The sequence below is a fragment of the Drosophila eugracilis genome, unplaced genomic scaffold (genome assembly GCF_018153835.1).
Source record: "Drosophila eugracilis isolate 14026-0451.02 unplaced genomic scaffold, ASM1815383v1 contig_2147, whole genome shotgun sequence".
NCBI classification, from domain to species: Eukaryota; Metazoa; Arthropoda; class Insecta; order Diptera; family Drosophilidae; genus Drosophila; species Drosophila eugracilis.
In genome coordinates, this window is record NW_024573030.1 from 3,047,826 (window position 1) to 3,064,171 (window position 16,346).

Sequence of the window (16,346 nt, forward strand, 5' to 3'; positions counted from 1 at the left end):
AAGTAAATATGAAAAAGTTTTATGTAGTAAAATTTCTTAATTATTAAAAATAATAAAGATATTTTTATTCTAAAAATTAATAAGTTTATTTCTTACTTATTTGATGCTGAAAGTTTCTTATTTTTTTATGATTTCCGAATTTCTTCGAACATATCTATTGCCAAAAATACTTACAAGCTCAAAATGTTTGCTTTGAATTTTTTCCATCTTCCAAAAAAAAAAAAAACATATATGAAATAGAATCAATATGCGTGCCCCTCGATGTACAAGGATATGTATTATCGGGCGAATCGATGGTCACCCGATACGGGACTTTTGATACGTTGACAACTGGGCTGGGATCGCTGCGAAAAGCAATTATTATTATGGCTATTATTATTATGTGTGGTAAATAATGTTACAGCAATTACAACTATAATGACAACAACTGGTTACAAAATAAACCAAACAACAAAAAGAAAAAACACAACAAAAACATCAACAACTGAGGCTGGCAACGAAGCATTTTGCATTTTTTATGTCGCATTCAATTTTTATATTCATGTTTACAACACGAACTCAGGATTCGTTTGGCTTGCAATTGCAATTGCAATATTCCTACAGCAGCAACATGGCAATTTGTATTATTTATTTCATTATTATTAATAATACAACAACAGGACAAATTTAGGTAACAATTGCATGCGAAAAGCGGAAAAATTAATGCTTATAGAACGGAGAATAACAATAACAAACAAAAAAGCTGACACACAGATACTAGCAAGAGCAGAAAAAAAAAACCAAAACAAATCTATATATAAAAATATCAAATAGTAGCTGAAAATTTGCGTAAAAATTTCATTGGATATTTTTCATGGAAGCGAGAGAATTAAATACAATTCGTTTTTGTCTTGGATTTTTGTATGCAGAATACGCGGAAAAAGCACGAGTCTATCATACTTTTTATGCAAGGCTTACATATTTTTTTTTGGAAAATTAAAGCTTGATAATTTAATAAACAAGGTCCCATTCCGTTGCATTGTCGAAACAGGAAATCTGGTCGATTTAAAGCTTAGATTTAATCCGGGCTCATTTAAATATTTCCAATTCAATGCATCCAGTAGATAGATTTATAATTATTTGTGATTTCGATCCTTTGTGTTATATGCCGATACCGAAAAAACAAAAAACAGTTTAGCAAAAAAGTGAAATAATGTTAAAAATAAGAGAATTTCCGTAAACTGGATGGGTGGACAATAACTAACAAACAAAACGAAACGAAACGAAACGAAAGATAGATGAAATGAGTCACAGAGACAAAATATAAACAAATGGCAACAGAAAATTAACAAGAAACTAAATATTCATATAAATATACAATAAAAGTAAATATAAAACCATATATATACAAACATATATATACACCACACTCTCATCAGGGGAACTCACAGATTTCTTAGGGGATCTTTAGTATATTTGGTAAAATATTGAAAACCAAACGCATTTCAAACTTGTTGACATGTTCTTAAGATATTTTCAATCCCCTAAAGATTTCCGTGGCACCCCTGTATATATACATACTATATATATATAGATATAAAACTGCAGTAACTAAAATAAAACCAAACTACTATGCAATGCAGCCAGGAAGTTGAACAAGAGATCGGTAAACTAATAAATATAATTGCTATATGTAAACCTCTCATAAACACACACCAAACACACCTACAAAACCTACAATAAACGTCTAAAAAATTGGCTTGGAAAATAAAGATGATCCCATCTTCAGTTCTAATATAAAATCTAGTCACCAGTCATGGAGTATACAAGCTAGCTAAATGAATTGGGCCACAAAAACATAAACTAAATCTAGAAGGCAAGCATTAGAGTTAAACTAAATAACAGATTGATTGATTAACTAGCCATGTTGCTAACAGAAATGAAAAACCAAGAAAATCAAATTCGAATTAATGAGTAAACAATCTATATATATATATATAAATGTAAACGACATTTTTTTTTTTGAAGAGAAAACAGTGTTGTAAAGTGCTGTAAAGACAAGTATTATGGCTAATGTAGAACTTAAGTTACTGAATAGCATTTAGCACTTAGCACCACCTGAGTTTGTATAATATACACGAATATATAGTATACCAAAACATATATACACATATATATATATATCAGATCCGTTCAATTCCCACATTCGCAGCTGTCGAGCGACACTTTGTGCAATTATTTCTTTGGGCCAACTAACCAACCAACCAAAAACAACCAACTAACTAAGAAACATACTAACTAGCCGACCAGTTAGGCCCCCCGATTATGTGTAGAGCATTAACTATTTGTATAAAAAGCTAAAAACGGAATCGAAACGAATTCCTCAACTCGGTAACACTTTGCTACGACTGTAAGTTACTATTGTGTTGCCATATATAAAAAAAAATTTAAAAAATGAGCAGAAACTATATATAAACATTTATATATATATATATATATATATATATATATATAATTATACAAATTCTATATATATGTAACAAAAAATGAAAGAATTACTAAGCATAGAATGGGCTAGCAGCAATGACAAAGAAAAAAGAAAAGGTATTGTTTCCCAAGAAAAACAAAATTGGAGAATGCAAAACTAATAAATGAAAAGCGAAAGTATTATATGAAAAAACCAAAAAAAACCTCTTTATATATAAAGCTATAGCAAAGCTATTTTGGTTTTTTGCTGGGAAATCTTTTCAGCTGCCAATATCCGGAACTCGAAATATAAATGGAATTTTAAAACATCATCACAAATTCGATTTGGAGTGAGAGTTGCGGTAAGGACTTACAAGAAGGGACGACTCCAAGGCAAATTCCTAATAATCCAAACTTCCTGTTAACTGATGACTTTTTGGAAACTCTCAGAAAGTAATTGGAAGGTTCCTTTGATATAATTGCGGTCACAAGGGCTTACCCTTAATTGCACTCTTAAGCTAAAGAAGTTACCAGTTTATATTATTTTTCTTTAAAAACTTGTTTGCTAAGTCTAAGGATTACCGATATTTATGTTTAAAGCGTTATGTTTATTTGTTGAAAATATTAGTAAAATATGTTGTTCTCAGTGTAATCCCGTTTGGAATGTCCTTGGACGGCAAAACAATAATAATTATAGAAGCGAATGCGTAACGCAGTCAAGTGCTTAGAAATGGTCTAGCTACAAAAACACACTTTATTTCCGCTTCCTACCACAATGATGGCGACACACACACACACACACACACACATATATATATATATATATGCACTCACCCATACACACATACACTTACTGCGATGGACACAGTGGGAATGGCCTGTTTAAATATGCAATTTCAATTTCCGAAAAACACAAAACGCGTGCAACACGCAGAGGATTCACAGCTCAGGATTTCACTGGATGGAAATGGAAATGTGATGTGAATAGAGGAGGAAGATTGAAAAGGGATGGGAAAGAGAAAGAGCGAAAAAGCGGAAAACCGGTGGCGATTGGGAGGATGTAAAATTTGATGTTAAATGTTACCAGGCAATAGGAAATGGCGGATTTGAGCGGTGGTTGGGCGATGGCCGCATGTTTAATTGGACGCAATTGAAACTAAACTAGCGTAAAATAGAAATAAAAACACAAATAGAATTTGCTGCTTGCGGCCATATGGCCAGCTTTCTCCCTTACCCTATCCCCTCCATACAAATTCATTCGTTTCGTTTCGCATAAAAATTAATTACAAATTAATTTACCATAAATTGCAATAGCCAAGTGCACTGAGCGTGGTTGGTCAGTCGAGTGGCCCGAAGTTGCCCCCAAAATCATTTGGGCCATGGCCCAAAACCCCATTTCAAGTGCGATTTTGAGGGGGCCTCTTTCTCTCTATATATATATATATATTATATGTATATATAACGACTGTTCATTAGCGCCCCTCAAAATTGGGGCACAGTGGTCACTCGTTTTAAAAGGGAATTAATTCAAGCAATCAGTGGCGAGCTTTCTGATATCCGTTGATTTTAGACAACGAATTGCTAGTCGTAGATACATTTTGGGGGAAATGGAAAATATGCTTTAAAAGTAGAGAATTGGCTGAATTTTAAAGGGATTTAGTTTCCCTAAAATAATACATTGACTAATTTAGGAAATTTAATTAAAAAGTTTCGACAGCTTTACAGAAGGCTAACTGCAGGCAATTATTAGGCCTAAATAATATTTGACTGATTTGTATCCATTATAGGGAAACATTAAACCGTCGAAAGCCATAATTTTTTACTACGCCTCATATTGTGCATTGTTTATGCTGATGCAGCATCCTTGGGCGGGAATATAGGAATAGGAATATAGGAGGGCGGGTCATTGAGGCATCAACCGCATTTCGTAAAATGCGGTCAAAAGGACTAATTATGCTAAACGCCAAAACCGCAACAACCAGTTAGCCATGGCCAAAAACCCGTCCGTTTTTCCTTTTTTTTTTTTGGTGCTTTGCAGTTGTTACTCGATGTTGTGTTTTTGCATTTTTCTTTTTGTTTTTGTGTGTTCCCTCTGATGCGATAAACCAAAAATTGTGCACGATATTTCAATTAAATTGGTATGCCGATGGCCATGCATATGTAATGCATTATGATTTTTGGCCACAGTTTAGCTGCATTTTCAGTGTCCAGTGCCACGCCCATACGGCAAACAGGGCCCTCAACCCCTTGGCGAAAGTTTTTGCATTTGGCAAAAAGCGATGGGAGGAAACATGTAAATAACAGCAAAAGTTTTAATTAAATTTTAAATACAAGTTAATTTTTGTGTATTTCGCACACTCACACATCAGCACACACACACACACACACAAACACTTTAGGCAAATCCGTTTTGTTTAACTTTGTCTATTATTTATCTTTGTGTGTGTGGTGTGTCTATGAGAAAATGAGTTATAAATATTTAGTTGTAATTCATGTTTAGTTTGCATTGTTTGCGGCCTTAAAATCGAAATTAATATTCATGAACCGCCGCGGCGGCGCGATCGTTTCAAATTTTAATTAGAAATAAATAATTCCTGCACTTGTTGCATTTGCCAATGTAGTTCTCTTCTACATATGAATTCCCCCATTCATAATCCGCACTGCATTCAGGTGATTTGCAAGTAATCATGTTGTACATTTCCCAGCCACACAACGCATATATATATTGATGGCATATTTCGATTCCGATTCCGATCCTGATTCCAATTCCTGCTCCTTTTCCAGTAATAAACGTGCGTAATCAAGCCATGGCCAGCTATATCTGTCTGAATGTCGGTGGCACACAACAAAAGCCAACATCAGTGCATACATGGTACACTGAAAACAAAAGTATGCCCATCAATTATTGGTCTTATGTTGAGGTAATTTCTTAATATTATTTCAAAAGCATACTTAAGGAATAAGCTTAATTTGATTGGTTTTCCAAGCAATGATTTCTCAAGTACTCCATAATTTTCCCATTTAAACTAAAATATGACTTGTTTATGAAAGAATTTGAGAAATATTTGTTATCCCCTTTATTGGAAATTTTCCCACAGTGAATGTGCAAGCACCTGCCCTCCCATTTTTGCCGGGTGTAATATTTGATTTTGATTGAAGTGCAGTCAGGCATGTGCGACCAAGGAAAAATCGCACGAGACCTTCTGCCTGTTGCCTATTCAGGACCTGTCAGTCCGAAGTCGGTAGTCCCCTTACCCCATAGCCTCCAGTTCTCGATTCCCGAGTCCGGAGCTCAAGACGAACGCATAATGAGTGTCAGGCAAAGCCGGAGAGACGGCTTCCACACACACACACACACACACAAGAAGAATAAGAAAAAAGTGCATTATAATGCCGCCTGCCAACCGACATGAACATGAACGAACGCCTCTGGTTCTCGGCCCCGCATTCTCCTAGGACTCCATTTAAGCTACGTGACTAACTAGTCAGGACTGCAGGCAAAGATTCCAGGAAACTAGTTCAATGTCTTCCCAGAAATGCAAATCGAAAAAGGGCTTTCTTTTATTTTATAGATTTATTACTAATCCTTGCGTAGTTTTCCAATTAATAAGGCAGATTTATTTATCACAATTTGTAATTTTTAGCTTCTTTGATAACCATAAATATATATATATATATATTATCTAAAATATAACGGCGAACTAGTTCCGTTTGGCGGATACGCAACAGGATTAGAGAAGCCCTTTTGCCAACTCACCTCGATGCGAACTGACAGGCATCCAGCGCTGGCCCCCAAAACACGTTGAGCTCCTTTCAGCCGAGGCTAAGCCATTTTCAGACTTGGATTCGGACTGTGAGTGAGACCCTGAGAATGCCGAAAATATCGCCCCATCGCCCCTCCTATTCCCAATCCGATTCCCATTCCCATTTTTAATGGCTGCTGCACTTCTTCAGCTTCGACTTTCTCCACTTTTTCACGCCAGGCCATTTTATGGGCTGCATAAATCAGAGATGCCCTCCAAACAACCCATACACCAAGTCGTCGGTAGGCGTGGCAGGCAATTTATACATGACGACGTTATTATTTGGAACTATATACATGTATATATATATGTACGTTTGTAAATATATAGTTTACGCCTTGGTAATTGCCGACACTCGCTTCGCATGAAAATTTAAAACGCAACAAATGAAAGAAAATGTTTCGGTTTTTTTCAAGTTCTCTTCTCCTTTTATTTTTTTTTTTTTTTTTGCACCCTACACATTTCCAAGTGGCTTTCTGGTTTTGACTGCGAATTAAGGCTGGTGGAAAAGGAAGGACGAGGCCAGCTCTCTGGGCCACAATTTGTTTTGGCCCGCTTTTATTTGCCTGTCTGAAGCTGGCGAAGAAACACAACAGAAAAAAAAAAACATTTAGGCAACTTGGCCCTTTGAAGGCTCGTGGTCATAAATTCCGTTCTCACCACATTTTCCCTGCCGCCTTTTCCTGCGAGTCCTGCGTTTTTCATTTATTCGTTTTCCCTGCCGCTTTTTTGTTTGCCAGTTTGGCAAGAAGGGGCCGGCACAAACATTCTCGTCTGCCAAGGTGCAAAAAACTGTAGCAGCATCAAGAGTCAGCCTAGGCAGCTAAAAATTAAATTCCTCGTCATGAAAAAGTCGAGCATTAAATGCTCTGCAATACTTAAGGAAAAGTTTATGGGGAAAAATCACAAAAAAAAAGGTAAATTTAAGACTTTTTCATTCAAAAAACATTGTTTTGTATAAATGTATATAGAAACCCATGATTTGAGATGTAAATGAAATATCTTACAAATTTTTATTTATTTTAAGAATGACTTTTAAAAAATCAAGATACTTTTTTACATATTCATTGTGTGATTTTTAAAAATTCAAAACAATAGATTTTCTTAGACCAAGCATTATCTTGTTTCTGATATAATAACAGATTGGAAACTTATTAAATCAAAACCCATTTTGAATTGGCCTGACCTGGCAGAGAAAAGCCAAACAAAGCATATTTCTGGCCATGCCATCTGAGTTGACTTCGTTTTCATTCGTCCTTTGGTTTGGGTCTCTGTTTCTGGCTGCTTATTTTATTTGAGTTTTTTTTTTTTTTTTTTTTTTGTCGGAAAGAAAGAGACGATAGAGGAAAATAAGGAATCTAAAATGATAATAAAATATTCATATTAATCTGCTTGGCTCATAAAATATTCAGCTGCGTAATTGTTGGCATTACGTTCGAGTCGAGATCCTGGGCAGCCGACTATGACGACAGTCGTGCCGGGAGTGCCATCATCATCATCATCCTCTGCCCGCCCCGAAAAGGAAATGCCAAGGAAAATCTTACAAGTTTTGTAATTTACACCTGGCTGCCCATCTCACATTTTTCCTTCTTCCCTTCTCTCGCTACCAAAAAAAAAAGAAAAGATACATTTGAAAAAAAAAACAGCTTTAAGGGAAATACCAGTGGTGAAAATTTGTCAATGTGGAAAGTAATGTAAACAAAAGAAAATAAGTTAATAGAATATTTTTAAAAACTAAGAATGAAGAGTCCCATTTTTCACAATACATACAAATACAAATCTAATTAATAAAATTCGCATTCATTTCAGGATATCAAAAGTACATGCTTATTATTTAAAGTTAATATGTGAAACAGCTTTAAGGTTGAGCTCAAAGGAATTGAATAAACAAAAGGAAAATGTGGGTAAGTGAAAGCAATGCCAGTCATTGGCAATCCCATTAAGCTATTCATAATTGCTCATAATTTTGGTTGATTTCATTAGCATATGTAACATTTTAATTTGATGTGAGAAGCCGTCACTTGCCTGCCCCGCCCCCCCCTTTTCACCTGTACCGCCCTCGTACCCATACACACACACACACACACATTCATACATTACGCACCCGCAAAACTCATATGCATAATCAATGGAGCCTCATTAACCTGTCGCTGTCTGGTGTGTTATTGTTGTTGCCCGTTAATTACGCAACCCATAAAATATATATATATATATATATATATGTATATGTATGTATGAGTGTACCCACATATATTGTTTCTCATCGCGCTTTACATCAGAATGACGTCGATTAACACCTCATAAATGCGTGTGTCTGTGTGTGTAAAACCTGTTAATTGGTTTAACGTTATAAAATTGAAACCGCCGACGTTGTTGTCGGAAGTCGGAAGCCCATGCGGCGTATGCGTAATATATTTTTGAACCGCCGGAAAACGAGACCTCCCCCACTCAAACGCCATGACAACCATCTGTGTTCCCAGCCCTGAAATCGTTTTAAATACACAAAATATTTTATTTACTGCGAGTTTATTTAATACGGTTTTAGTAGTGAATTTTCCTTATATTTTATTAGTTTTAAAAATTAAAATAGATTATAATTAGAATTTTAAAAATTATCCAAAAATAACAGCTAGATTTTTCAAATCAATTTAAGTCCAATAAATTTCACATCTACTTGCCTGTCTGTTTACCAGAATTTCCATTGTCCGTATCATTTCTTTTAAAGGGATTTTATTAAGTGTAACACAGTTGACCATTAATATTAATGTGTTACCAATAAAAGCAACAGGAAAAAAAACAGACATTACGAAGAGAACCGCACACATGCATTTAGTGGCTTGTGTTAATTATGACATTTACCCTGCAATTTTGCTATTCCCGTCCTTAGAACACACACACATACACATAATATATATTCATATCATTTTTGAAACGGATACAGTTGTGGCTTTAATTTGATCTGATTGCAATAATAATTCATAATTGACTTTATAATGGACTCAATATTAATGTTAATTAAGCCCGAACGCTGGGCAATTAGTTTCTGGGCCCAGAAACTAGCAGCTTTGCAAGTTGAGGCCAAGACAAAGCACTCATGCAAATGCATGACGTTGTTCAGTATTTCCGCTACACACACACACACAGACAGATGAACAAAAATTGAAACATGAAATTGTTGAGCCTGAGACTTCAGCAAGATGTGCGAGGGTCGCCATGAAACTATGATATTTTTTGGTACAAATTTTACCTTTTTTAATGATAATATTATTGTAAAATGGGTAAAAATTAATTTATTTCCTCAGGAAAGGTCATTTAGAAAATTTTGAGTTTTTAATTGAGTTTTTATTTTTTAGCTATTATAAAAATGTAAACCATTTCAATTTGTTACTAGCATAAGAAAAGTTACAGCAGTCTTAACTCAAAAAAATGAGGTTACTTTTTATTTATGCTTCTTATTAAAACACCTAAAACAGCACAGCATTTTCTCGTATACTCAGTATTAGGCCCTCGATTTTCACTGACCATCTGACTCTGTCAACTGCCCCGCCCACCATCGCTGCTTCCTTTATCCCAGTCATCGCATCTTTATGAAGCTGAAGACAAAATTGTGTTGCATCGTTAGTCTAATTGCATTTTGCCAGGCGACAGTAACAACAGATTCGTGTTCTGCTCAACAGTTGCCCAGACACACTGAAGACCTGCCATATATATATATATATAAATATATATGGAACATGTATATCCCAGAATATATACATATATATATATCTGCATCTATGCAGGCATGCGTGAATGTTGGAGGAATCAAGGCAGGCTGGTAACAGGACACGTAGTCCTCGCCCTGCAAAGGCTGACGGCTGATGGCATTTTTTGGTTATTAAGACGATACGACTTGGTCCCACTGCTATGTCATCGTCACACACAAACACTTACACACAGTCATGAAAACACCCAAAAGCCACACACACACACATACAGCCATGTAATAACTAGTAATTTTGCAACGTTTATGGAAGATGGAGGTGGTCCAACTTTTAACTCTTGATTTCTCTGGCCCAAATGAACCTGACCAACTCGCAATAGCAACAACCTAGAATAACTGGCATTTCGGAAATCGATTGGAGATTTGAGAATAGACGTTAAGATACCCTGTGAGAGTGATATAAAGTTTATATTCATAACATATTGGAAAACTAAAAAGGATTTCACATAAGCAATCTTAAAATTAAGATTGAATAAATTGAAAATACGGGTCTATATTAATCAAATTATATTATATACATATATATCTTACATATGTTATATATTAATATAACATTTTCGAAATATTTGTTTTGCTTATGTGTATCAGAAATAACGTAGCAAATGATTACGATATCCAGAGTCTGCCTTTCAGATCCTCTGACATTTGAACTTTGACTTGTTTTCAAAGGCTTCGAGTTCGAAATGCTACCCTCTGCTCATCGTAGTGCGGCCCGCAAATGTGTCGCATTCAAATGAACCAAAACTGAATTGTGTCTGAGTTTTCGCCCCTCTCTCTCTCTTACCAACCTGATCCACCGCCCCCAACCACCCTTGCCGCACGCCACTGGCCACTGAAAATCCTGTTGGAACATTTCGTTGTAGATTTTTGATATTTTCATTACGTGCATCTGCCAGTTACGCCTCATTGTGTGGGTGTATATCCGTATATATATATATATATATATATATATATGTGGATGGTATACAAACATACATATATGGGTCGGGGGTTAAGGAGTACATAGAATGTCGTACATGTGTCCTGGCCTTGGTTAGTTCCATTCTGCCCGGATTTCTGTCGCTTAATCTCTGCTGACATTTGGTGAAACAGCAAAAGCACCAGAAGAAGCATCAACATTGGTGAAAAGAGACAGATAAAGAGCGCTCCTGCTGCTTTACAAGCTTATGAATGCGAAAACAACAAGAGGTTGTTGCGAATCTACAACACAGCTAAAGGGTAGGAGAGACGAGTTCTATTCTACTGTAAAGCATTGCATCCTCATCAGCCAACTGAGCCCTTTACATGGACGCAATGTAGGCTTTAACAATTGCAGTTAGTGTAAGCTGTCTTTGTTCCTAATCACATGTTTCTTTAATATTACAACTCCACCTAAACCACTATTCCCATAAATTACTAATGTATGCAAGTTAAAGTGTATTTTACTTCCAGCATTTATAATGTTATGTCCATCAATGGGCAATAAATTTTCTCCCTACACTTTATCGAAAGTTGATTTATCAACAACAACATGATTAACCAAAGATCGCCTTTATGCTCTCCATTCTTCTGTCTGCCTGTTTCCTTTTTTATCTCGTCCACACTTCTAGTTATCTGCTCTAAAATCTTTGTTTTTATTCTATTCTCGGTTGCTTAACTTGACTTTGAAAAGTTATTTCTTTTTGATCATTATTCTTTCCTCTTTCCTTCATTCGCCGAACTTTGCAACTCGCCGTACTTTGTGTTCTTCTCACTCTTCACTCTCTCTCCACACTCTATTTTCGCAACAATATCTTCTCTACAATTCCATTCTCTACTTTTGCACATTCTCTTCCGATCCTACCCCTTTTGGAACACTAACCCACTCTTGGCAGGTGCCCATCCGCATGGCGCAGCAATTGGATCCTAGGAACAGTGCGCCAAAAGAGAAGGGCTCCCCGATTGTGTCCACCTCGAGCATAAAGATCGGTAAGGCAGTCGGCCCAGTGGTTATAGAGAGGCATATTTGGTGGCTCACAGGCGGAAAGTGGTGCTCCAGTTCCAGCCATGCAAGCGGATGTCACTTCCAAGGGATAAGCTAACATGCTAGCCATCATTTGGATAATAACGGCATTGTAATGCTGCTGGGTACGACTCATGGGCAGAAGACGATGGCACAGGTGGCTAATTAAGCTAGTGCAGCCCAATACGCTTAATTCGCCCACTAGGCGAGGCACAATTCCGGCAAACAGTCCAGCATATCCCTCCTGCTTTACCAGAGTCGTCAGGCTACCAAAGATTCCCACATAGACCTTCTCTCGACCCACAAACTGAGCTACCTGACGCACCATGATCACATAAAATGGTTGCGATAGAGCCACAGCGGTGGCCAAGCGGATGCTGTTCCTCATTAGATTCCAGCAAAACTCCTTCAGGCTCAGCTTTTCCTTGGGTCGCCTTTTATAGGGAGCAAAGTGCAGGATAGCCAGCACAAGATCCCCCAACAAAAAGTCCACTGTACTGGCTGCCAGGCGAGCGGGTAATCCACGATACAATCCCCAAAAACCATCCACCCGCCGAATGTGCTGCACATACTGATGGACACCGGGAAGGAAAACACGTGGTCGCAGATGGAGCAGCGGCAGATGGAAAGATTTTGCAGGGAGCGGCTCATGACCGAGTTGGATCAGTACTTTTGCCATCTCGTACGGAAAAAGGAGAGCGTTGTAGCCCAGGCGCAGGCAAAAGCGAACCATTTGATTGGGTCTCACATGATCTTGACTTTTGCATGTCGCTGAACAAACTATTTCCAATTCCTGGCCATTTACCCTTGTGTTGGCCACCTGATCCTGCTCAGATTGCAGCTGATTGGTAGACCTCATCAAACGATTTGGCTCCACCATCATTGCTTCAGTCCGCTGAAGTTGCATCGGTGGTGCTGTGGTGCGTTGAATCAATGCACTGTTATCCGCATCGCCACCGCCCAATCCCGATCCTGCTGTCTGGTTATCGCGACGAGTGAGCTCCACGTGAGCCATTGTTGATTCCTTTCCTCTGTCACTCAATTGCTTCGCCAAAAACAAAAACAAAAAACTCGAATTTAGTCAAACGAATGGATACTGCCGAATTCTCTTTTTTTTTTTACAAAAAATGCTTATCGATGGGCAAACATTTGACATAGACTTTGACTTTTGACATTTAATCTGAGGTATGCTGGGGTTTGGTCACAGCAATTGATTGGGCCTTAAAAGATTTAGACATTTGAGTTTTTACGTGTTCTATTTATACCCACCCAGTGGTGAAAGCCAAAGTTGTTTTAAAGCCAAGTAATTTACAAAGATTTATTAAAAATTCAAACATCAATAATGAATACTTGTTTTTTAAAGTTAATCAAAAACAAAAACTTCAAAAATCGGCTTTTTTGTATAATATTTAAAGAATTCGAAATGAACTTATTGAATTTGCCGGCGACATTTTATTGGGTTCATCGTTTTGTGCCCCTCAACTTGTGATTTTCTTCTTCACTTGATTACAAATCCCGGAAAATGGCATCAGTACCAACTTACCTCCTCACCCTCTTTGAATCCTCCACAGCCGACGGCTCTCACTTACTTTGCAACATGAAATTTCAATTAGGCTGACCCCGCAGCCCTTTTTCTGTTTTTCTGGTCAATTAAATGCAACCATATTGGCTACAGCTTCTCCACGCCATGGCTTCATCTCCGCCCGTTTTGCCATAACCTTTCCACTTCTCAACGAACTTTATTTTTTTTTATATATATATATTCTGAAGCCCTTAAAACCTAGTACCCAATTCGGGCAAAGCAAAAGCCACAGGAAAGTGCACAGGAGGCTTAAAATTCAATGCAGAAAAACAAGAAATATGAATAACTGGGTAACTAATAAATAAATGCCTGGCATGTATTGCATTCAGAAATGTGTAACATCAATTAGTCAGAATTACCTCTTTCAAATATTGAAAGGACATAATAATTATGAAAAACTTCATAAAATCTTCGGTTAGAATTGCAAATTTTGCGAAATCTTTTTGATTTTTACATTATAAATGACTTTGAACTTGGCCAAGAGAAATTTTTCCATTACCATGTCATTATTTGATGACCCACAATTTTTCATTTACTAAGATAGTTCCTGGGGTTCTATTAAGTCAGTTGAGTTCGTCCTCTGGAGCATGGAAACCAATCACACAACCTAGTGCCCTATGGCACCCCCGAATTTAACCCTTTTTTCCCCGTCTCCCCCTTAAAACCCAGTTTTAACCTCCCGAATGGCAATCGCATGCAATCCATTCCGACCAAGCGACCGAAAGCAAATGCAACTTATACGACACGCACAGTTGATAAACAATGTCGCAATTTTTGAACCGAACCAACGACGAAATCTCACCCACGGCTAAAGTACACACAGAAAAACCACTCATTAATTTCCAATTTATAATATGAAAACCATTTTAACATAAACAAGAAATGTTGGCAGTTTTATAACTTTTCAACTTATAAATTTACCTTCGATTGATCAGTAGCCATCTTTTACGATTCAAGTCTGACCCAGTTTAGTTTTATTCAAAATCAATAATTTCACTTCAATCTATTGTAAGTAAAAACGTGTTTTCAGTGTATTTACCACCCACTGAACCAATAAACCACCCATCGCCCTTCTCCACACGCACTGGCACGATTATTGCACATCACTAATTAGTGATGTGTGCGACGCATCGCGCCTAAAATTTCTGACCATCAAAGTGGGAGGTGGGCTTAAAAGGGATGGGTGGCCATCCAATGTGGGTGGCCGGTCGTGCCTGGGGGTTGGGAAAGGGGAAGGGGAAGGGGTGTAGCAGCCGTTGGCAGAGCGAGACCTGACGTTGACATTCCACTAACAGTGAAATTGTTTTCCAAATCCTAAGCTTGCATGTTAGCCACAAGCAACAACAGCAAGCATCATCCCGAAGGAGGGTTAGTGGGTGGTGGTGCAGTGGGCTGACTAGTGGGTGGTGGGTCTAACCACGAACGGCAGCAGCGAATGAATGGCAATGAATGCGACACTGGACGGGCGAACCAACTGGACAGGAGACAGAAGGCAGGAGCATTTTCAGCGCCATGGCCATGGCCATGCATCACTAGATGGCCGGCCACCACCAATAGAGCACCACCACCACCAACCTCAGTACCAGCACCACCCACTTACCAACACCACCACGCTGCAGCGGATCCCACGTTGCGTGTGTGGTAAATAGTGAACTGTTCGCATTTTCCCTGACTCCCCCCGCTGTTGGTTGTTGAAGTTCTCTATAAAATGGGGTTCTATCGGCTACACTATTTTGTTTTACATATTTTAAAAACTTTGTAATACGTTCGAATGTTTGTAAATATTTTTTAATCAACTTTATTAAAGATAAAAACGGTTTAGGAGCACTATACCTTTCTGATTTTCAAGACCATTAAAATAATTTCAGACAATCTATAAGTCTACTTGGTCTTCAATAATATCTCAACTTCTTGGTGCATTTGCACTGAAACCTTTTTTTTTCCTGCTTGGAAGAGTACCGATGGTGGTGGTGGCACTGAGGAGTACTGAGAGTTAGTGGACAACGCTGCTGTCTGGGGATTAAAACTGCCGGATGCAGTGCGGAAATCAAAATGCTATGGCGGCCAGCCATCGGACACAACTGACGAGCGGATGGAGTCCGCTACCGAGGCCCATTTCCAAAAAAAAAGAATGAAAGAAAACACCCGGAAAAAAACCCCAAACGATTCGGAAACAAAATTGGACAGGGAATGGGAATCGGACGAGAATTTGGGGGCGGTACAGCAGTTTAAATGGCAACTAATCGCAAAAGACTGTCTCTTGTACAGAGAGACCAATTTATTATCACGAAAAAGCTAGTTTCAAAATTGTTCGAAGCCCATAGTTTGCATGGTATTTTTTCTTAAGCTAGGTACGTCAAGTTTTGTTCAAGGTGCTATGATTAGATAATGCTTTCTTAAAATTAAATCATATTAAACAAATATTTTCTAGTCATGTTAAGAACATGAAAATTGCTTATAGATACTCTAATTAATTTATAACATTCTTTTAGATTATATGGCTAGGCTTTATTCGATCTTTGTTCTTATAACGCATACGATTCTTTCTCTTTGTGTAGAAGAGCGCATCGGACATGGCCACGTTTAGATAGCCATGTGGAGGTGTTTGCATAATGAATGAGCCCCAACCAGCGGCAACAACAGCCGCTGACCATCAACTGCGGCTCCCGAATTGGAAAAGCGAGGGCGGTGGAAAATGGGCTGAGAGGACAGGGGCGACTTGGTATCACGCACAAGACAATGAAATCAAACGACAAACGCAAATGTGATCAA

General features: G+C 37.8%; 2 protein-coding genes across 4 annotated transcripts in view; one reads left to right on the forward strand and one right to left on the reverse strand.

Moving 5' to 3' along the window:
• LOC108104967 (carbonic anhydrase-related protein 10) overlaps positions 1–8,265 on the forward strand; it is an 82,403-nt gene extending 74,138 nt beyond the window's left edge. For 2 of the 3 annotated variants that reach the window (XM_017211337.2, XM_017211335.2), the window contains exon 8: positions 241–3,179. In XM_017211337.2, the coding sequence (XP_017066826.1) occupies positions 241–327 (87 nt within the window). In that variant the 3' untranslated portion in view covers positions 328–3,179. Of the gene's footprint in view, positions 1–240; positions 3,180–8,057 lie in introns of those variants that run through there. The other variant, XM_017211336.2, reaches the window with a different exon arrangement.
• A 3,151-nt stretch (positions 8,266–11,416) lies between these two features.
• LOC108104946 (mitochondrial carrier homolog 2) lies at positions 11,417–13,138 on the reverse strand. The gene has a single exon (XM_017211310.2). The coding sequence runs from the start codon at positions 13,005–13,007 to the stop codon at positions 11,847–11,849; it is 1,161 nt and encodes a 386-aa protein (XP_017066799.1). The 5' UTR covers positions 13,008–13,138; the 3' UTR covers positions 11,417–11,846.
• Between the last annotated feature and the right edge of the window lie 3,208 nt (positions 13,139–16,346).